The sequence below is a fragment of the Dipteris shenzhenensis genome, chromosome 22 (genome assembly GCF_047967505.1).
Source record: "Dipteris shenzhenensis isolate YYH24624 ecotype China chromosome 22, Dip_SZ_1.0, whole genome shotgun sequence".
NCBI classification, from domain to species: domain Eukaryota; kingdom Viridiplantae; phylum Streptophyta; class Polypodiopsida; order Gleicheniales; family Dipteridaceae; genus Dipteris; species Dipteris shenzhenensis.
Window position 1 is genome coordinate 29,525,150 of NC_141617.1, and position 23,009 is coordinate 29,548,158.

Below are 23,009 nucleotides of genomic sequence, written 5' to 3' on the forward strand. Positions count from 1 at the left end.
TTGTCATATGTTGTACCATAAACAAATGTTCATTTCTGTCATCACCCTGTCTACTAGAGGATGCATAATTGCCTTGCTGCAATTTTCCATTCATAATGTCATTCTGCTTTTTGTAGCAGTCTTTAGCCATATGCCCCATTTTACCACAGTAGTAGCATTCAACATTGCTGTTTGCATTTTGGCCTCTCTGCCATCCACCACGACCTCTTTGGCTCCCCCTGCCTCTAGAGTTACCACGTCCTCCTGCGTAGGACTGGTTTTCTTGAGTTTGCTGCATATTCTGATTTCTACCACGGCCTCCAGATCGGCCTCCTCTACCTCTACCTCTGCCTCTACCCCTTCCAGCATTTGAGTAGAAGACAGTTTCTTTTGAGATTCCTCCTGAAGAAGATGCACCACCATTTCTCTGCTCTTCAGAAATTAGAAGAGCAATCAACTCCTCAAAATCAGGAAATTTTTCACGGACGGCAATGGATGTCCGGAACTGTGCATAATCCTTTCCTAGACCATTCAAGGTCACAGAAACTAAATCGTCATCATCCACTGGCGACCCAATGGAAGCAAGTGCATCCGCAATTTTCTTCACCTTCATGTGGTAGTCATTGATGCTCATATTTTCTCTCTGCACATTGTGCATCTCCTGCTTGAGCTGCATTTTCCTGGCCTGCGTATTTGTGCTGTACATTTTAGCCAAAGTATCCCATGCCACCTTTGGCGTACTTGCATCCTGAATATGCACAATCATTGAATCTGAAATACTGATAGACAGCCAGTACATAACTTTTCTGGCTCTCTCATGCCATCCTTTAAATGCCTGCATTTCCTATTGATTGGGAACATTAGGAAGAACTGGTTCTTCTTCATTTCCTGTAATGAACTCCTAGTAGCCTTTTCCCATAAGGAAATTCGTCATTCTAAACTTCCATGCTTGGAAGTTGTTCTTGTCAAGCTTTTCAGTGACAATCTGTGAAAGAGAATCAGACGCCATTACAGAACACTGCAAAATATTATGTCACTGCAAAAAACACAGCTTTTGCCTCCCAAGGGCAAATCTGCAAACCTGACGAAAGTGGTTTTTTTTTACCACACAGTCACTTCCTAGTGACGATTTCGCATCAACAGGCAATAAGGATGATTCTGCAACTCCCAATATCTCTGCGCATAGGCATACGATGCAATTTCTGCGGCAACTTTTCACCGACCTGCAGAACAGTGGTCGCACAACAAAAACAGGGCCTTTTTCTGAGTGCCTGCGGAGAACTTCCGTCTCCAAAACGGGCCCCGAAATGACCTCGAATCAACAAAATAAAGTCACCGAGGGCTTCGCCAGTTCCCACAGCATATAATGCCCTCTCGCCACACTGCGAAGGGCGTCTCAATCTGAGACAGTGCACTCTTGCACTTCTGGACCTGCAGAGATTTGCTCCCAAACTCGAAAAAGGAAAGCAACACTAGTCCTCTTACCAGGACACTGCGAACCCTGGCATATCGCGAGTGGAGCTCGATATCTCAATAGAGGGATGAGGATGAAGGACAAGGGGGAGTAGGGGGCATTCGGCATTCTGCATTTGGCGTTTTGCATTGGAGATAGAGAGGGGAGTGTGAGGAGAGATAGAGGCTGGAGCTATGAGCTCGCCGAGAGGAGAGTGTGTGGAGAAGATAGGGGCTTGAGCTATGAGCTCGCTGTTGTACCTCTCTGTTCACTATGGGGATAGACTTGTGTATTCTAGTTCTTGTGACTTGTGATTTGTGGTGCTCTTCCAGTGATGTGTACTTCGGCCAACCTGGTCTTTTTCCCATTTCTTCTATTTCTTCGTATATGGGGATTGTTCACTAGTGCATGATGACTGTCTCTTCTTGCCCTGATGTTGTGGATTTTTCATTTGACCATCATCTAGCATAGCGCACTCATATGGCACGATTCACTGCTGTAAAGCCTACGACACCCACACACCACTGCACGGTGCACTCTGCGCAATCCATTGCATTAGAGCTTACAACACTCATGCTTCTCACGCCGGTGGCCTTTGGCCTCCGGTAACACCTCCAGAAGGGAGAGGACCCCCCCCCCTCTCAGACAATCACAAACTTAATTTGCATCACATAGATGTGCAGACTCATCAATAGACAATGAACCAGCCAAATATAGAAACCACCAAAATAATATATTTCCGTCCAAAGCTATGGACACAATACAAAACAGAGAGATCCAGAGTCCCACCAATGGTGTGGTCCTCGGATCTTACCACAAGGAACTTCTCCTATCTACGGGCTATCTCTAGACTCGAACCCCGTGCTTCATGTTGAGCGTATGTAGACTTTCCGTCCAGATTGATCCTGTCCACCTTGCTGTCTGGAAACCAGCCTAGGTGGGCAGCACTTACTACCTCAGTCTGCAGTCCTCTTTAGGTCTCCTTCACCTCCTGGGAAAAGGCCCAATGAAGCCCTAACTGCTGCTCCTGTCTGCTGTAGATCTGCTGCTTCAGAGAATGAGTAATGAGGGCCTGGAGGCCCTCCTTTTATAGGTCCTCAAAACCGACCAGGAAGGCTGCCTATAGCCGACCCAAACAGGCCAACCAAGCCCTGCCCTGGTCTGCTCTAAATGCCCCTTTGGGGCTGTCTTTTCAAGGGCCTATGCAGGCTGACTTGTGCCGTGCCTCCCCACTGCTCTGTGCGGCTATAAAACCAGGGCCATATGCCCTTTAACCTTGTGGGGTCCAGCCCCCCATAGTCTGCCCTTGTTCTAGGCCTGGTAGACTGGCTGTGACCAGCCCTACCAGCCTCCAAACAGGCTGACCTGGCTGCCGGCTCCCCTGCCATCTCCCGCCATCTTGCGCCATGTGCCCTCCATGATGCAGGCCGTGTATCTGCCTCTAGCCTCCCGCCATGCTGCGCCATCTGTCCGGGATACCTCTCTCTCTTTGATTCTTGCCCACATGGCAGCCATGCTGCTGCTCATGTGTCAGTCTCTCAAGCCCTAGGTTCACCCCCCCATGCTCTCGTCATATGGGGGCTTAGAGATCCCCGGGGAGGTGACCTTTCCAACACCCCCTCTCACCGACACATCTTGGCCCAATGCCAACACATCGATGATGATGCTCCAGTAACTCCCTAGTTGTAGTCCTCTGGAACATTTCGATGTTGTAACCTTTTCCTGGCTTTTCATCCAGTGGCTCCTGCTCCACCAGGTCTGGTTCCGCTTCCGCACACCATCCTGGTACACAGGTCCATCTCTGGTAGCACCTCCTGGCACCACCACCTTCAGTCATGTTCCCACCTTTGAACTTGAGCAATCCAGCTGCCACGACCTTCTAGTTGTCCCCAGGTCTGCAACAAATGAATATCTCCAGATAACCTGGACCACGAACTCTCACTGAGTTCTCAAGTGGGTACTCTTTTGGCTTGAGTACACCTTGTCCATCACCTTCCAACAATTTGTGTCAGAGATTTGAAGAAGCACCCACACTTCCCCTTCTGCCTTCGAAGAAGGCTAATTCCTTCCAATCTCGCATTACCTGAGACAAATGAAGAGTGGAGTCTCTCCACAGCATGTTGTAAAGGCTCAAATAAAGAACATCAAGTACATACCAGATCGTTGTACTGCCTATGTGCTTGCTCTGAAAGAAAACCATGCACCTCCTCGAGGCACATACCAATAGCTTGTGTAATTTGTATTGTCCCCTTCTGAAGTGCAGCATCCATCTGAACATGAAACCCCAGGGCACTCCATGGAATCCACCCTCGTGTCAGTATCAGCAGCCACGCACCTGGAAGATACCAAGCACTCCATGCTATCCTTCACCTTCACAAAGGCATTTGACTTCTCGTCGACCCACATCTCAACATCAGACATAATCATTGTGGTTTCTAGGTCGGCATATCTGACCTCAGTAACACACGGAGATGTCACCAAGAACAACTCTTCGATTACCACATTAGCTTTGGATTTTGTATCAACCTTTGAATATGAGTATACATCACGCTCCAAGTCACTCCCGTATGTATTTTTCTCTTAGCTCTTTTGTTAGATAAGAGTTGAACATGGGGAACATCGGACTCACCCTTTAAGGTGATCTTTGTACCTTGGTACTCGAAGGAACATGTATGTTTCCTTGCATCCATAGGTGGTTGGAAATCATACCTCCATGGCTTGTCTAGGATCATATTGCCTTCTTGCAAAGGAGCAACAAAGAACTATCTACGATCCTCGTACTTTTGAATCCTAAAGGGCAAGTTCTTGATTGTAGAAGTACATTGATCTTCATTTCCTTCACTTCATAGAATATTGAACACGCCTCATGTGTGCATTATCTCTACACGGTTTGGCAGCTGGCGTGCAAGTGAATTTCCAAAAGCCTCTAGAGGATGAATGTGTTTTGCTTAGTCTATGTTTTGAAGTAGGGTAGAGGCTATTTTCAATTTCACACTTGGTTTGGACTTAACCATCTCTATAAGTTTGCAAATTTAGGGCAAGCATGTCCCGTAGACATGTTGGTTGTTGTGATAAGCTGTGGGTTGTTGATCCATTGAGAGATTGGCGTTTGGACATTCCCCGATTTGGACCTATTCAAAGGTCTTTCCAGGGTCTGCTTCTTTTAAGGCTATGCTGCGATCTGATAGAATGGAGGTGGCCATTATTTGAAGTCGACTACAATATACATTGAGGATTGATTACACAACCCTTTTCGGAATCTCAGAAGATATTCTACTAGATTCATGGTCTTTTAGCCTCTCAATGGCATCAACAATGGATGATAGTTAGACAAACAAATATCTACTTCTTTGTGTGGCCCTCTTGGCACTGCAGCATTGCAGTGGGTATACTGCATCATAATGATGCCATTTTCAAACGGACAGTACAAAGCCTTAATGTGACTCGGCCAAAACCTAATCATTGACTTTTTTCATTCCTTACCGTTGCTCTTAACCATTTTGAGTTTTAAAGTTGTGTATTATTAACTAACAAGTGCATAAACACATGAATGTGCAATCGTGCTCACCCCCCAACACCCTCCCCTCTTCCTTCACATGCAATCTTTTATGCAGCTGCATTCAAAAAGGTTTGAAAACATATGGTGCATCTTATATGTTTTCTGTTGCAATATCTGCAGGCTGGAAACTGAAGCAGTCCATGCTCAGGACAGTGCAGGATTGTCAGATGAAAGTCTTAAATTTGTTTATCCTTATGGAGCAACCCTATCTTTGCAAAAACCAGCTGCAGCAATTTTGTCTTCTGGGTTGATGGCTCACCCTGTTCGCCAGCCAGTCGGTATATTCAATGCGAGCTCCTACAAAAGCTGTATTGGAATCACGTTGGTGGCTCTATTGAATGCAAGTTTAATCATTTATAGAAAGAGCTTAAGGATCTTTATGTCATTGCAAGGTCTTTGTTGAGCCTTGATCCAGTTGGCTAGGTTTATACACCCTTTCGGTATCTTGATATAAGGACAATCTAAAAAAAAGAAAGAAACGAGGCTCCTATATTGATAAATGTACAATGTGGAGGGAATAATTCTGAGTGTGATTTGCAATACGTTACTATTTATTTGATTTGTTATTTTGAATCATTCATTATGCTTTTTTAAACAAGCTTTGTGCTTGTGCATTGTGTACTATGACTCTTTGATCAATAAAGATAAATTTTCCAAATTCTTCCATCAGGAGTGCTCTTAAATAAAGCAAGTGCTCTATTTGTCTCCTTGGTTGTGACCGATTGTCATACCATAATACAAAGTGGGTCTCATAGATTTCTCATGTTTACAAAATGTAATAGAATTTTTTTTCAAGAAAGACACTTCTATTAAGTAAGAGAAAAAACCCGCGAGAGCAAGCTCAAAGCGGAATACATCATGAAACCATGAGGATAAATAAACCCCCTCAAAATTAGGTGGAAAAAAACCAAGGCTAAGGCTGAAAGTGCCACCTCAACCCTGTAAGAGTCTCTGAGAAGAAAGGAGAATCCTTCCATTCCCTGACGAAAGAAGCCCTCCTTGCTGAGGCTACACGGGAGTCTCCTTGCATACTCGTCCATATAGCCATCAAGGTATGTATGGTGTGTCTGTCCAGATACTAGCAAATGTGTGCGAGGGATGAACCTGAGTTCCCTCCAATGCCTCTATGCATCTGGCTCTCTAGATATGCCAGGCTGCTATGCTCGCTAGAATCTCCCAAGAGGTATCCACAAAGGCATATACAACTGCAAAAGGAAGGTGTGGTATCACATCCAAAGAATAGAACTCAACCTGATGATGTCGAATCAAAATGGCCCGAGAAGAGTCAAGTCTCTCATAGAATACCTGAGGCCCCGTAAGAGAAAGCCAAACCTGAGCCCCATGTCATAAAGAATGAAGAGTGGGCAAAGTGACTGAAAATCGTGGCTACCCCCATCCAAATCATCCTCGCCTGTTTGCAATCCCATAAGCAATGCTGAATCGTCTCCAAAGTAGAGAGGCAATGAGGGCAAGTAGCGTTGGCTCCGAACCTGGATCTCCAAAGATTCACTGCAATCCCACCGTGGATAGAAGGCCAAAAGAAAAGAGTGATCTTTCTATTCTTGTGGGATTTCCAGAGTCTCTCCCAGAACCACCTCTACAAATCCGCAATGATATCAAATGCCTCCCAATGGGGAACTCTGGAAGGTCTCCAACCTCTACTACTGAGCTGGAATCTCCTGGCATTACTAACTGTGTAACGAAAGAAGGGGATGCTCTTCTCTCGATGCCCTCCGTCAATCCACTCCCACTCTCCAAGGTCCCACTGCAAATACCTAATGGGAACTCCCCCGTAGAGCGAAAGTCTCCAAGATCGGGTGGAGAGAAGCCAGGGGTTTGGGTCGAGGAACCACTCTGAATGTGATCCCTGCACCAAAAGACCTACAACTTTGATAGGCTGAAAGGCAGACTCAAGCAAGATGTCCTCTGTGGACCTAAACAATTTGCCACTATCATGCACATTAAAAACCAAGGCATTCCCATGTGCATCTCGAAAGGCCAAAACCTGAAGGGGAACACCGCCTCTCGCAAAAGCACCTGCCCAAGTGGAGCAAGTGAGTGGCATATCATCTGTGTCTACCCAATCCGCTGGAACGGCTGCCTCAATCTGCAAGATCCTCCCTGCACTCCCTCCGAGATGTCCTGTCAACTGAGATTTGGTCTCCTCTGGAAGCCTACGGAAAGCTTTCCATGACCCCAATGATGAGGCGGGTCCCGTCTCCCACGTGGACCACTACATGTAGAGTGAAGTACCAAGTAGTCTGCCAAGATCATCCAATATACTGTCATTCCACATGATCGGTTGCCTATCAATCTCTTCACGAGAGGAAGGGGGAATCCTCCGAAGAGTGCTCCTGAAAGTGGCCCATGCTTTCAGGATGGCAACCATGAAAGGGGACGAAGGAGACCTGAGGTGTGCTGTGGTGAAAATCCACCTAATATTGCCCATCCAGTCTCCTCCTAAAGAAGGTGTGTACGTCCGTATGCTGCTAATAAGAAATGCCTTCCACGGCTCTTGCCCTAGCATAAGTCCCCGCACCACCATCTTGCAAAGTAAAGCTTTGCCATGTAAATCTGGATCAATAATATTGAGACCCCCTTCCTGTGTAGGTAGGATGAGGGTCTCCCAAGCCACCCTGGCTAACGCATCTGCTGTGCCATCAAGCCCACTCCAAAGAAAAATTTTGATCAGTCTCCTAAGCTGAGTGATGCAATCCCTAGAACGGTACGAGCATGAACAAACAAACCAAGCCATGGCCAAGAGGACCTGGTTGACCACCACAACTCTAGAGGCAAGATCCAGCTTGGCTGAGCTCCAAAAAGGAGCTTCCTCCTAATGCTCTCCAACACGGGAGCAAACTCCTGCGTGGAAGAAATATCCATGCCGACCTGGCAGCCCAAATACCTTACTGGCACACCCCTTTATACCCAAGGCATTGGATTTATGCCAATTTATCTGCGCCCCCGCCGCCAAGCAAAATAAATCCAATGCTGTCCTGAAAGAAGTGAGCATCCATGATGTGGCACCCAAGTAAGCTGTTGTGTCATCTGCCAACTCAGTGTCAAGTAGCTCCTCTTCCCTTCTGATGGGAAGTCTCAGGCCAAAGATGTCCGCTTGAGATCTAATTAGATACTCATAGCTTCAGCCACGAACAAAAAAAGAAAAGGAGCGAGGGGGCATCCCTGATGGACCGATCTGGAAATTTGAAATCTCTCACCCCTTATCCCACCAATAAGTACCTGGCTGTGGGCTGATGTGTACAAAGAGGAAACACCTTTGATCCAAGCATCTGTAAAGCCAAAACGTAGAAGGGTGCCCTCCAAACAACCCCAATCTACTCTGTCATAAGCTTTCTCAAAATCCAAGAGTAGAATGGCTAGATTCTGGCCGCTCTGCATGGCCCACTCTGAAGCTTCCCAAAAGGAGAAAATGTTATCAAAAATGCTTTTGCCATGCACAAATCCCATCTTAGTGTCATGAATGAGATCTAGGAGAAGGGGCTGCAATCGAAGGCTGATTACTTTGGCCAGAATCTTGTAACATGCCCCCAAAAGTGTGATAGGCCTCCACTAGGACACTAAATTTCTGCAACCTCCTTTTGGGATAAGGTGTATGAGACCCTCTGTAAGTGACCCAGGCATCTCGCCCAAATCCCAAATGCCCTGTAGGGCCGATGTAATGTAGTCTCCAATCATATCCCAAAATGCAATGAAGAAAGAAGGGGTGAGGCCATCCGAACCTAGGCACTTGCCCTTGTGAAGGGCTGAAAGTGCACTCCTGAACTCTGTGTTGGTGAAAGGTGCATCAAACAAAACATGCATATCCGGTTTCACCAACAAAGGGATACTTTGCCAAATAACTTGTCTAGTATCCTCTCTATCCTGTGTGTCAGGATCTGAAATAAGAAGGGCGGCATAAAAATTTGAAGCTATGCGCATGACATCATCTGGATTTGTCTGTAAAACCCCATGTGAGTCAATAAGCTGGGATACACTCTCTCTACTATGTCTAGGGCCAAGAGTAGAGAAAAAGTGTTTATTGACTCTGCCACCCATTTGAATCTAGAAGGACTCCTGTGCATGAAAGGCATACTCTGCTCTCTGATCAAGTAATGTTTGCTGATGAGCCCTTGCTGCAGCAAGGCGCTCCTGAATCCAAGCATCTGAAGGCCGTTTCTGCTCTTCCCTCTGCAAAGCTGCCAAATGCTGGCGAATACCAATTTGACGTTTGAGAATATCTCGTCTCCTGATACTAGCAACTGAGTGGTAGAAGTCGCTAATGCCAGAAAGGGCAGCAACTACATGTGATGGAGATGGCTGCCCACCCTAGACATGAGAAACCCATATCTGCAAGGTTGCCTCAGTAAGGTCCTCCTCTGTATACAAGGCATCCGGAATCCTAATGCTGGCAGACCGGCCTCTCATGTGAGGCTCTGAGATAGCCAGCACAACAGGAAAGTGGTCTGAAGTGGAAACCCTAGCAACAATGCATACCGATCCACCTCTGTCGAGTGCCCAATCATCTACATAGAATATGTCGATGCGTGCATGAATAGGCATCACACCCATCTTACCTCACACCCATCTTACCGGGCTTCCCTAGGTTTACCATTGACTTTTTGTTATTGGGGATCATTTCGGTGCGGTTGTTGAGATCCCACTTCTCCCTAGGTTGCCGTTGACTGCAGTAGAGGCAACCAAGGCTGATGGGGTACCTAGAGTTAGGGTCCTCCGTAAGGATCCCAACCTCACAATGGACCATGTTACCAGCGCCCGGATGGTTCCTTTTTTCACAAGAGAGTAGAGATTGCAGGCAGGCAGGAACAGTGCAGGATATGCAGGACCATTGGACACTTTGCCAGGAAGAAGAAAAGGCCCAAGAAGCCCTCTGGTACAGCTACCACCCCACGGCCTCGACAGGGGGTGGTACAGGTCCAGCACCTGCTCCTCGGCCTCGATAGGGGGGTGGTACAGGTCCAGCACCTTCTCCTCGACCTCGACAGGGCGGTCCTCCTCAGGGTAGTGGTATAACTCCTATTCACCCGCCGCATACCGGTGGGTTCCGGTTCATGTGCAGATTCCACCTTCAGCTCACAAGGATACACTAGTGGGCTCTACTTCAACCTCGGGCTGTCCCTCTAGCCTCACCTCACACAGTCCGAGACGCTTCACAGCTTCGACTCCTCCCCGGTTGCAGCTTCTCCCCTGGAACTAGCGGTGCCTGATACTCTCCCCGAGGCAATAGAGGTCTCCGCAGCCGTGTAGACACAGGATCGTCTGGAGCAGTCCTCACTTTCTCCCTTGGATAGGGGGAAGGGGATGGTTTACACTCTTGATGCTCTTCCCTCAGAAGGGATCCTTCGCACTCCGGTGTCTGGCCTAATTCACAGGAACTCATTTTCAGCTTTGGCAGATGCTTTAGATTTCCCAGAGGAGGAGTTTATGCCCTCTACTTTTGGTGAGCCAGTGATTGGGTTTCCTGTTGACAGGGCCTCAGGTGGCAGGGTTCTTTCTACTATTGATTTTCCGCCACTTGGTTCTATTCCTCGTTCCTCGAGCAGGAGGTGTTTGTTTCCGCCACTAGGTCGGGTAAGGTGTTCCACTCTACATCCTCCCATCGATGAGGATTGTTAGTTGGAACATACAGGGCCTAGGTGGCGTCCCACATCGCCGCCGCAGACAGGTGATCCGGGATCAGCTTCATCCAGGTGTTACTGGGGGTTCCATTGATATATTATTTTTTTTCAGGGCACAAAGTGGATTCTAGAGATTGTACCAAGTCAAGCAAGTTACTTTATGGCCATACTTTTTAGTCGCCTGCCTTGGGCACTAGGGGAGGCACTTCTATTTCAGTTTCACAATCGGTTCTCCCCTTAGTTGTTGGACACGGAGTCATTATCCCCTCTAGGGCTCAGTGGATTATTCTCTTGATTGGAGGGCGTAAGGTTGGTTTCCTTAACCTGTATGCCTCCAACATTAGAGGGGAACGTGTCATTATGTGGAAGGATTTGCTCTCCTGGGTCCCCATTGCGGATTCATGGGTGATTGGAGGTGACTTTAACATGTTTGAGTTACCCTAAGACAAAAAAGGAGGTAGAGAAGGAGGACTTCACTCTTTGGAGAGAGCAGCTTGGGATGCCTTCCTTTCTCACTACTGTGGCAGAGATACTTGGTTGGACGATGCCTTTCTTATTCAACCACAGTCCCTCCTGTTCTCTTGGTCGAATAGGAGGCAGCAGATGCCTATTCATGCACACATTGACATATTCTATGTAGATGATTGGGGCACTAGACAGAGGTGGATCGGTATGCATTGCTGCTGGGGTTTCCACTTCAGACCACTTTCCTATTGTGCTGGCTATCTCAGAGCCTCACTTGAGAGGCCGGTCTGCTAGCATCACGATTCCAGATGCCTTGTACACAGAGGAGGACCTTACAGAGGCAGCCCTGCAGATATGGGTTTCTCATGTCTAGGATAGGCAGCCATCTCCATCACATGTAGCTGCTGCCCTTTTTGGTATAAGCGACTTCTACCACTCAGTTGCTTGTACCGGGAGACGAGATATTCTCAGACGTGAGATTGGTGTTTGCCAACAGTTGGCAGCTTTGCAGAGGGAAGAGCAGAAACGGCCTTCAGATGCTTGGATTCCGGAGAGCAAGGGCTCATCAACAGATATTTATTGATTAGAGAGTAGAGTATGCCTTTCATGCACGGGAGTCCTTCTGGATTCAGATGGGTGGTAGAGTCAATAAACACTTTTTCTCTACTCTTGGCCCTAGACATAGTAGAGAGAGTGTATCCCAACTTATTGACTCACATGGGGTTTTACAAACAAATCCAGATGACATCATGCGCATAGCTTCATATTTTTATGCCGCCCTTCTTACTGCAGATCCTGACACACAGGATGGAGAGGATGCTAGACATGTTATTTGGTAGGGCATCCCTTTGTTGGTGAAACTGGATATGCATGTTTTGCTTGATGCACCTTTAACCAACACAGAGTTCAGGACTGCACTTTTAGCCCTTCACAATCATGTCAAGGCTTCGTCTTGTGGGGGTCCAAGTGATATGGCTGAAAGAACTCCGTAATAGGGCTGTGAGAGAGATTTGCCAAGGAAGAAGTCTGCTCATGTCTCCATGATCGAAGTATGCTCTCTGGGTGCCTGACTACCTCATGAATGTAGCCTGCCAAGCATCTCTAATCTTGATAGGAGAGGAATCGGGACAAAACTCCATAGCTATCTCTGAAGAGGCAGTGGAAATGCCCTTGGATCTCATAGTAAACAGGACACCTGAAGATCAAGTGCTCCTCCGTCTCAACCTCATGCATGTCACATAATGTGCATATGTGCCTCTCCCTGGATAGGCGCTCTGCTTTGCCGTTCTCGATACGAAGTCTCTGTGAAGAGACCCAGAACTTCCCAATAGATATCCTCAGTGAGTGGGGTAAGTGGATCTGCGTGTATCCTAGTGGGTCAATGAAACCCTCCTCTGTGATATGTAAGCAGTGATCTCTGTAGAAGCTAAGCTTCATTGGGAATTCACTCGCAGGTCTGGAATGTGTGTAGCTGTAAGAGATCCTCATGGATTACCACCTCGTGTGACAGGAGGGGAGAAAACGGAGCATCAATGCTATACTGGAAGGGAGGGAGACTATCCATATGGAGCCCCAATCGCTCAAACCATCTCTCTGTGCGTGCATACCAGCATCTTTGGTCACCTCATGCTACTGAAAGTGCCATAGAGGACAATGCTAGCCATGGTAGCCTGCTGCGTCCAGAAGTGTAATCCCCATACTCCCTGACTCGGTACAGATACGTGATGACCTGAAATGCAGCATCTAGCTGTAATGGGGATGACCCAAACTCAACCTGTATGATTTGGTGAGGGCTTACCGCGAATCACTTGTGATAGCATGAGAACTTGTAGCTTCTCCACACGAGCCCATTCTATATCCAACAAGTTTGGCCCCCAGCAAGGGCTGCCATACATCCCCGCTGGGTGGACCAAGGAGTAAAAAAGCAGCCCCTTGGTCCGTGGATCCTGACAGTGCGAGCAGAAGCACTGCCTCTCTAGTCTAGCCAATGAAGCGTATCCTCTGCCCAAGCATTTTTGCATCGTGGGTCTCATAGTGAAGATGGGTCTGGAGAAGACAACCCCAAGATACGTGTATGATGAAACTATCTCAATAGGCGACCCATCAAACGTGAACTGCTCCTGGCGCATGACAGCTCGAGATGTATTGAAGAGATGTAGGTAAATGGGCTGTCTATAGAGATGGGAAAGTGATCATTAGAGGGAAAGCAGGAGAGGAAAGGGAAGAAAGAGAAGAGGGGGAGATGGACAGCACATGACGGACCAGGAGATGAGGGCACAAGGGAGGCTGAGAATAGCACTGTGGAAATGTAATGGTACTCTTTGGTTTGACCGTGGGGGTTTCCTAGAAACATACATGGACAAATACATGACAAATACATGATCTACACCGATATCCATGAAATCCTGGAAAGAGAGCTGCCCACAGTGACGGGATATATCTGGGAATCAGCCCACACGAAGGAGATGAGAGGCAGCCAGACAGACTCAGATTTGACTCAGATTCGAGACATTTTCATCGCTCATAGATTAGCCACGACAGTGCCGGGCTTCGGTTTTTGAGTTTCCACTTCCCTCAGCTTGCTCCAGATAATAGATAGCACATGATATGTTATTTTTGTACTTGTTTTTGCTTGAGCCATTGAGCTCTCTTTATTTCAGCACAATACTCAACAAAGGGTCTCAACGTGCCCTTTGCCTCAGCCCCTTGTGGCTTGTGTGAGTTTTTCTCTTTGGTGTCACTTTGTCCCATAGGCCCGTGAGGCCTCCCGTGGACGTTACTCTCTCTCTCTCTCTCTCTCTCTCTCCCGTGCATTGTATTGCGTAGCACTTAGATGATATTCGACGATGCCTCTTCTTTGTGGCACGTTGATTTTGTGCTATCTTGTATGCAGAGTTCTTGATGTCCCATGGGCCCATTTTGGCCTTTAGTGGACAATAATACACTTTCTTTCTTTCTTTCTCTCTCTCTCTCTCTCTCTCTCTCCCCTTCCCCACCTCTCGGCTCAGGATCCTGCAATAGCTAGTATGATGACGAGTGTAAGGCTTTACGCTGGCGATGCCGACGTGAAACTAAGCATCATCTTGCGAGTGAGGTAGAGAAGATACATGCCGCCGTCGTCTAGTTCATAGGAAGAAACAGGCTTTCATTTGTTGGAATGAGGAGTCTTCAATAAATATCTTGTTTAGTAACAACTCTAAAGGCTTCTAGCGGAGGCTCCTTGAGTGGCAGTGAGCCCCATCATCTCTCACAGACACCAAAATTTGGCACTCCGAAGTACGCATACTATATGATGTCCCTAAACACCAGCTCTCGATCTCTCACATGTACCACGCCCCACTTCATGCAGCTTGTCACAGCTGGTGGTGTCAAACATGCAGCCCTAAAGCTTCACAATGGTCGAGTGAAAGATCATGAGGGCCTACACATTGAATTCATTGCATACAAGATAAATATCTTGGCCCGATCTTAGCAAAGCTCTTTAACAAAGCGGTTTGCACAGGCTTCCTACACACTTGGACCCTTAACACCATCCCCCATACATAAGGCAAGAGATCCCATGAGCCTGGAAAACTACAGGCCCATTATGATTAGACATGTCATGCCCAAGATCTATTCATCAGTACTTGACACAAAGGTCAGCCTAGTCACAGAGCTTCGGGGATTCACAGCCATGGGACAGCAGGCAGGCTTCCGGATAGATCTAGAATGGTAGGGTAAACATTTGTACAAGTGGAGAATGGCAGTGGTGCCAATCTCTTATTAGGCCCTAAGAAATGGCATTGAGAAGTCAAGGGGGTCATTGAGGAGGCCAAGGCATGGAGACAGAGGATCTATTTCTCCTTTGTCGATTTCCGTAAGGCTTTAGACACAGTGCCGAGAACCCGACTCATCAAACATTACAGGGGCTGCAGGTTCTCATGCTTTCATGAATGATTCGTAGGCAAGACTTCAGTCCCCATCACATATGTCTACCGCATTAGACAAGGCGACATAGGCTTCCTTGGTAGGCTTTATCCTCCTCCATGGCAGTGGCAGCAACAGAGGGTGACTACGTACATGCAGATGGTTTGAGAGCCGAGGCTCCACATAGACATGCTATCTCTCTCGTAGTACGTTGTTGAGGCCCCCTCCATTCCATTCACATATCATGAAATGAACCAGGTCATATGAGAGAATCTCTTACAGCTAGACACATTCAGGACTTGGTTGGCACCTCGTGAGCTCCCTGCGAAGCTATAGTGGCCACTACCTACGGTTTTCAGTAGGGGGCTTCATCGATCCACCAGGATACACACGGATCCACCTCCCCCACTCCTTGAAGAAATCGATCGGGTAGCTCCTCATCTCATCACATTGACTCCATATTGAGAGCGGCTGGGCAAAGGGAGTCGAATCTGCACCCTATGCGATCAACATCAGATCGAGTGAGAGGAGGTCTTTGTTTCCAGATGCCCTATGCACTTTGAGATCAAAGGTTGCTATCACTATCTCTCCTCGCAGATGGTTTCGGACCCCTGTCCGCCAGTATACATTGTTCTGGCAGCTAGGATGCAACGTCCAAAATCTGTAGCTCTGATGTAACAAGACGACATCTGACAATCTAGGCCTCAAGTTTGAGACCTTCTCTGCTCACATTCAGTATCTTCAATTGCACACAAACTAGGCAAGTAGCTCTACCCAAATCACACCTGGATATGGATCCAAAGGCATCACACAGCAGAGGAGCCCAAGACATCCCCTCCACCACATTCCCAAAGCAATCCATACAACACAAGTGCACGCACAGTTCAGCCCCGTGCATAGAATCCACTTCCACTATTTGCTCTTGCAGCGTTTTGAACGTCCTCGGCTGCTTTGCCCCTCCCGATCCCAGCAAACCTAGCATGGATAGAATCTCGTCCTCTTCATTGCTGCAGTCCTGTGCCGGGTCTCACCCTCCCACCCAACTACCCACAAAAGTCTTCTGTCCTACCTAGATCAGATATGCTTGGTGGCCTTCATCCATGAGACTGTTCGACACAGGGAGCGGCTGCTCAGGGCACATAGGTGAGATCATGGTACACAACCAGACTTCACTCAAAGCGTGATAACTAAGTTTTTCTAGCCAGACAACTTCGACCAGCAGGACTCACGAAGACGGTTGACTGTGAGGACCCAAGTCAAAGATACGTCACATTGGCCAGAGGTCTGAGGCACATATCACGCCAGGGGACTTTCCCTCCATGCTTATCAAACTGGAGACACAACCTACAAGAGTGACAGTGGCACTTGTTCGCTGCTGCAGGCTATAGCCAGGAGACCACAGCGGGCCGCACACATCAACATCCACTAGTGCTTCATCATAGGTTTCATGCCCCCATAGCAGCTTCACACATCGACGGCCCTAGCTTAGGGTTGACTCCCTCACCAACTCCCATCCTCTCCGTGAGCTTGGAGAGTTTTGTCCCTATGTATTGATGTCACCAAGTTGTAAATACTCCAAGTCAAAGTTTCAGTTGATCATTTATTTGATCATAATTATAGAGCTCTTTATCTATTTAATTATGGTCAAAGAGTTTTTTTGGGGGCATCCCTGACGGACTGATTTGAAAATCTGAAATCTCTCACCCCTTACCCCACCAATAAGTACCTGGCTGTGGGCTGATCTGTACAAAGAGGAAACACCTCTGATCCAAGCATCTGTAAAGCCAAAACGTAGAAGGGTGCCCTCCAAAAAACCCCAATCTACTCTGTCATAAGCTTTCTCAAAATCCAAGAGTAGAATGGCTAGATTCTGGCCGCTTTGCATGGCCCACTATGAAGCTTTCCAAAAGGAGAAAATGTTATCAAAAATGCTTCTGCCATGCACAAATCCCGTCTGAGTGTCATGAATAAGATCTGGGAGAAGGGGCTGTAATCGGAGGCTGATTGCCTTGGCCAGAATCTTGTAACATGCCCCCAAAAATGTGATAGGCCTCCACTGGGACACTAAATTTCTGCAACCCCCTTTCGGGATAAGGTGGATGAGACCCTCTGTGAGCGACCTGGGCATCTCGCCAGAGTCCCAAATGCCCTGTAGGGTCGATGATATGTAGTCTCCAATCATATCCTAAAATGCAATGAAGAAAGAAGGGGTGAGGCCATCCGAACCTGGGCACTTGCCCTTGTGAAGGGCTGAAAGTGCAGTCCTGAACTCTGTGTTGGTGAAAGGTGCATCAAGTAAAACATGCATATCCGGTTTCACCAACAAAGGGATGCTCTGCCAAATAACCTGTCTAGCATCCTCTCTATCCTGTGTGTCAAGATCTTCAGTAAGAAGGGCGGCATAGAAATCTGAAGCTATGCGCATGACGTCATCTGGATCTGTCTGTAAAACCCCATGTGAGTCAATAAGCTAGGATACACTCTCTCTACTATGTCTAGGGCCAAGAGTAGAGAAAAAGTGTTTATTAACTTTGCCACCCATCTGAATCCAGAAGGACACCGTGCATGAAAGGCATACTCTTGCTCTCTGATCAAGCAATGTCTCTCTGATCAAGCAATGTCTGCTGATGAGCCCTTCATGCAGCAAGGCGATGATAATAGATCTTTTATCAAGAGGGCACCCTTTCATATATTCTTTTCAATGTAGCACATTTTTCCCATTTTCTATTAGCACTTTACCAACAAAAAAGATAGGAAAATATACACAAACTATCATGGCCGTATCATGTGTGTGTGTGTGTGTGTGTGCACGCAAGTAACATGATGTTTGGGTGCGAAATTTATGTTTAGTAAATAGGTGGGGGGGGGGGAGGGGGGGTTATGTCATACTTAGTAGAAATCTTTAGAAGGGGAAAATAAATGTTATATTGTATGTCGACTATAGCATAAATTCAGCCATATAATGTGTGTGTGTGTGTGTGTGTGTGTGTGTGTGTGTGTTGTCAAAACTCTGCTCTTCTGAACTGCACGCGCCTTCCGTACGGGTTCAGTCAGCACTTTCTGTACCGCACTTCCGTACTGCCCAAGCCTTCCGTGTAGGTTTTGTCACCATCTATCAGGATTCCGTACAAGCTCTGCTTGCTTTTTTAGTACATCCTTTGCCAAGGTGTTCGTACAGCTTGGCTTTCTGTACAGATTCCACAGTTTCAGCAAGCTTTCTTTTGTCAATTGTATCTGCTAGCCTTTGCTGGTGCATATCCACCAATGTGGGTTTCGGTTTGATTCAACATGGCCGCGTATGAATTTGAGAAAAGAAAGGCTAGGACAGCACAAGAAACAAAAGCAGTTTGTGATGGCTTTGAGGACACTCGTAAAGCCTAGAAAGATGCAGCCCCTACAGTTGGACTTATGGTAGAGGTGGATGACATAGTCGACCCTACGAGGGATTATGGCTGTAATTATTTCTTTCCAGGTCGTATGCCTGTTGCTGCAGATGTTGGGAATTGGTTGACTAGAACACTTGGTGGCTCTTTGGTTTGCAAGGTCCACTATGCAGCCAGATTTTTTTTTGAGGTCATAATGACAGATGAGGAGCATAAGAAAATTCTTCTCGAACACTCTCATTTTTTTGGGCAGCAAATGGTACATGTCCTTCCATGGTCACCGACTAGGGATTATCAAGCACTCATTAGACATCACTGTCCGGTTTGGGTGGAGGTGGTGGATTTCCCCAAGTGTTCGGCGTCTCTTGTGCCTAAAATTTCTGCCTCTTCGGGCAAAGTGGTTTGTCCCCCAAGGCCAAATGGGAATTCAAATAGATTTTGCATCTTATAGGATACTGATAATCCCACACCTCAATCTTATTCTATTACTGTAAATAATGTTGCCATAGTGCATTCTACAAGCTCAAGTGGGGTTTATTTGCAGGAGCTTGTTTTGAATGCAAGAAATTAGGACATATGGCTTCACAATGCTTTGTGTGTGCAAAGAACGCCACAAGAAGCTATGCCTACACAGATGCAAAATAAAGACATTGGTGGGTCTTCTACAATTTAAAAAAAAGGAAATAAACAGGTTTATGTAGCACAAGATAAAGGCAAAGCACTGATGGTTTCTACTGGGAATGCTCCTATCTTGCTGCCTCCCACTTCTCAATCTAAAGGCAAAGAAAAAGATTACAAGAAGTTTGGTAGACTCCAAGAAAAACAGTCACAGCTAGGAGACCTCTGCCTCCTCGCACATGGAATGGTACTGCCCCTAATGGTCATACCCCTAAAGAAAATTCAGGTGTTGGCATTACTTGGGCTGCTGTGACAGCCGGTCGCACTCTCCTTGAAGAGGACATTGTGGGTTTGCTGTCCTCCCATCAGGAACCTTTGTCACCTCAGGGAAGAGGTTATGACCCTGAGGTGGATATGTAGACTTGAGTGAGCTTTGCTTTGACTGTACATAAAATGTAAATATGTTATCACAAAGAAAATGTTTGACACTCAATGTACAGGGTTTGCGTGATGCTAGCAAATAGAAGATGGTATGGGTGTATCTCAATCATTTGCAGACTGACATAGTGGCATTACTAGAGCATAATGAGCACATGTATGCAGGAGAGCATGGTCATTTTGCTGGTTATGATATCTTTTATGCTGGACAACGCTCCTTTTTAGGAGTGGTTTTTGTAGTGAGGCATGATCTTCAGCCCACTATTGCATTCAATGATACACAAGGCAGATGGATGGTTGTGCAGTGTCTTATTTAGGGAAATTTTTTTGAATTTGCCTCAGTGTATGCACCTCAATCCTCTCTCAATAGAGGTATTATTTGGGATGACATGCAATGATATCCCTGGAGGCAACATGCTTTTCTTTGTGGAGATTTTAACAATTCCCTTCAGCAGGGAGATAATACATCAGATCATAGTCATAGGCTGGCCTCTGAGAGGCATATTTGGTCTCAATTACTGCTGCAATTCTGTTTTGTTGATCTTTGGAACGAATCACATCCTTTGCTACCAAGCTTTACCATCCACAGTCTTCTTATCAAGATCGACTGGATAATTGATACAAGATCAACCTGCAACATTGTGACATTCTTCCTACTAATTTGTGGGTAGATTATGCCTTACGCATTCCGATCATGCCCCTCTTTGGTTGAGGATCTCTTTTCCTGAAATTCCACATGATAGGCTGTCACATCGAAGGCTCCTCATTGTGAATAACAGTTATCTGGAGCATGATCAATACAAGGAAATGGTTTATGATGCATGTCATCCTCTTTCACATCAGAGCCATATTGATATGGATTATGCTTGGGATGCCTTTGTTGCTTGAATGCAATCAGTTATTCGGAATTATGGTAAAAAATACATGAAGACATTGCGAGATACTATTGCTCAAGCCAAAACCACTTGTCAATCTTTGACTGAGCTCGGTCATTTTTTGCCTTTGTCTTTTGAAGAAATCACATCTTTATTGCTTGCAAAGCAATGATCATAGAAGAATGACTAAATGGGAGACAAGAGCATGACAAAGGGCTTTCTTTGACAAAGGTTGCTCCTCCAAGGAATTTTTTAAAAGTTTGCACTGCAAGAGACAGTCTACAAATATTTGCCGGGCTCATATGCCTGATGGTGTTTGGACTTCTTCTCGAGCAACTTGCTATAGATTTTGTTAATCACTTTTCCAGGCAATTTGGAACTGCAGATCCTCCTTCACAAGAGGTTCTCGTAGCACCGAGTCAATTATTGCAGCATGTTTCTCTCCTGTACAGGCTCTAGAGCTGGAAAGTCCTTTCATTGAAAGAGAATTATCGGATGCAGTAAAATCCTGTGGTAGATGGAAATTTCCAGGATGGGACGGTCTTATAGTTGAATTCTTTCTTGCATACTGGGATGTCCTCAAGTCAACTTTGTTGCGTATGATTAACTATCCATGGGAAAAGCAGTACATGCTGAATTCTTGGAAAAAAGGGCTTGCAAAGCTTATTCTCAAAGAGTACATATGTGAATCCTTGGTTGATTGGAGGCCTATTACTCTTATGTCTGTCATTTACAAGATCATCACTAAAATGGTGGTGGATCGCATTAAAGGGTATTTACATGATGGCCTTCATCCTGCTCAATATGGTTTTGTTCCTCGCAGCAGGCACATTATTGATAATATTGCAAACGCCTACGTTGGAATAGAATATGTCAAATATACTCAGCAGGATGTTTTGTTACTGCAAGTTGACATTGCCAAGGCATTTGACACGGTCCAATGGGATTTATATCACAGACTATGCATGCATTGGGCTTTGGACAGAAATTGCAGCATACTATTTATTGGCTTTACAGCGAGACAACAAAGTTGCTTGCATATTGTCTGGAGATATTTCTGAACCATGGATCCTTCGCTGTTTGATTTGTCAGGGCTGTGCGCTTAGTGCACTTCTATATGCCATCGCCACACATCCCATGCTTCGGTACATGGATCATCTGATAGCATATGACTTGCTTCATGGTTTGGAAATTCAAGGAAGCAGTACTTTGATTGCTCAAGCTTATGCACATGATTCCTTTTTCACTCCTCAACATACAGAGCAAGATCTCTCTTGCTTTTGATGCTGGCTTTATCTTTATATGGGTTAGCAGTTGGTCTTCATGCAAATTTTCAGAAATTGAAGTTATTGCGATTGCATTCAAAAGAGTGGCATACTCTTTTATGACCGGGGGAAATTGTTCCACCCAATCAAATGGTTTGGCATCTTGGCTATCCTTTGTCGATTACTCGCCGCCAACAAGTTCACTAGATATTAGCAAAACTAAAAAAAAGCTTTAATATTGAAAGCTAGCAACTTGGCCTCTACATATCAGATTTCAAATTGTTCAATCTATTTTGGTGGCTTATATTTAGTTCTACTTGCCTTTGATAATGTTCAGCAATGCAGAACTTTCATCTTTTATGTCCACTGTTATGGAAACTTTTGGGCATTCAAAACATGGCAAGAAGAGTTTTTTTTTTTTTTCAAAAAAGAGACTTATATTAAGTAAGAAAGAAACCCGCTAGAGCAAGCTCTGTGCGGAAATACACCATGCTAAGCATGTAATAAAAAACACCTCAGAGGAATGAGGTAGAAAGAAACTAAGGTTGAGGCTGAAAATGCCATCTCAACCCTGTAGAAGTCTCAGCAAAGAAGGGAGAGTCTCTCCAATCTCTAAGAAAAGTAAATGGAGGAGGCTGCTCGAGATGATCCCTGCATGGTTGCCCAAATGGCCATCAGAGTGTGTATCGTATCCGTCCAAGTACTGGCCAAGATCTGAGAAGGGTGAACCTGAGAAGAACCTGAGAACCCTCCAAAGCCTCAGTGCATCTGGCTCTCCAAATGTGCCATGCTGCAATGCTAGCTAGGATCTCCCATGGAGAGTCGACCGAGGAGTGAGCAGCCCTGAAAAGAGTGGCCGGAACATCCTCTAGAGAGCACGACTCCACAAGGTGTCATCGGATGTGAAGAGCCCAAGAGGAATCAAGTCTCTCAAAAAATACCTGGGGCCTTGAAAGAGTAAGCCAAGCCACTGATCCCTAGGTCATATAGAAAGGTAGGCGAACAAAAGTGTTGAAAAGTCTTGCAATCCCCTTCCATATGATTCTCGCCTGTCTGCAATCCCAAAGGCAGTGTTGTATTGTCTGGCAAGAAGAGTTTAAGATTACTCTCACTACAACATCTCTGTTCACTAAAAATGCATGGGGGGCTGAATATCCTTAACATTCAAGTGCACATTCTTGCCCACAAGGGGAAAATGATGATGTAGTTCTTGCAGCGATCTCAGCCTTGGACTATGATTGCTTTTACAACTCACCACTCCTGCTTTTGGACATTGGCAGCCTACACAATGGGATTTTATTTTGGGTTGTGTTGATGTCAAGATCAAAGGCTGTTGGCTCTTTCCTACTGCTTTCGTAGGAAGAGCAGGGTATTCTCAGTATGCAGGGTTTCGAGGCTTTTTGTCACCTACAGATATATTGGGATTGTCGTT

General features: G+C 46.1%; 1 protein-coding gene across 3 annotated transcripts in view; it reads left to right on the forward strand.

The window, feature by feature from the left end:
• Nucleotides 1-23,009, forward strand: part of LOC147887968 (uncharacterized) — a 320,694-nt gene that overhangs the window by 73,155 nt on the left and 224,530 nt on the right. For all 3 annotated transcript variants that reach the window (XM_087393486.1, XM_087393485.1, XM_087393487.1), the window contains exon 7: nucleotides 5,112-5,269. In XM_087393486.1, the coding sequence (XP_087249612.1) occupies nucleotides 5,112-5,269 (158 nt within the window). The remainder of the gene's footprint in view (nucleotides 1-5,111; nucleotides 5,270-23,009) is intronic.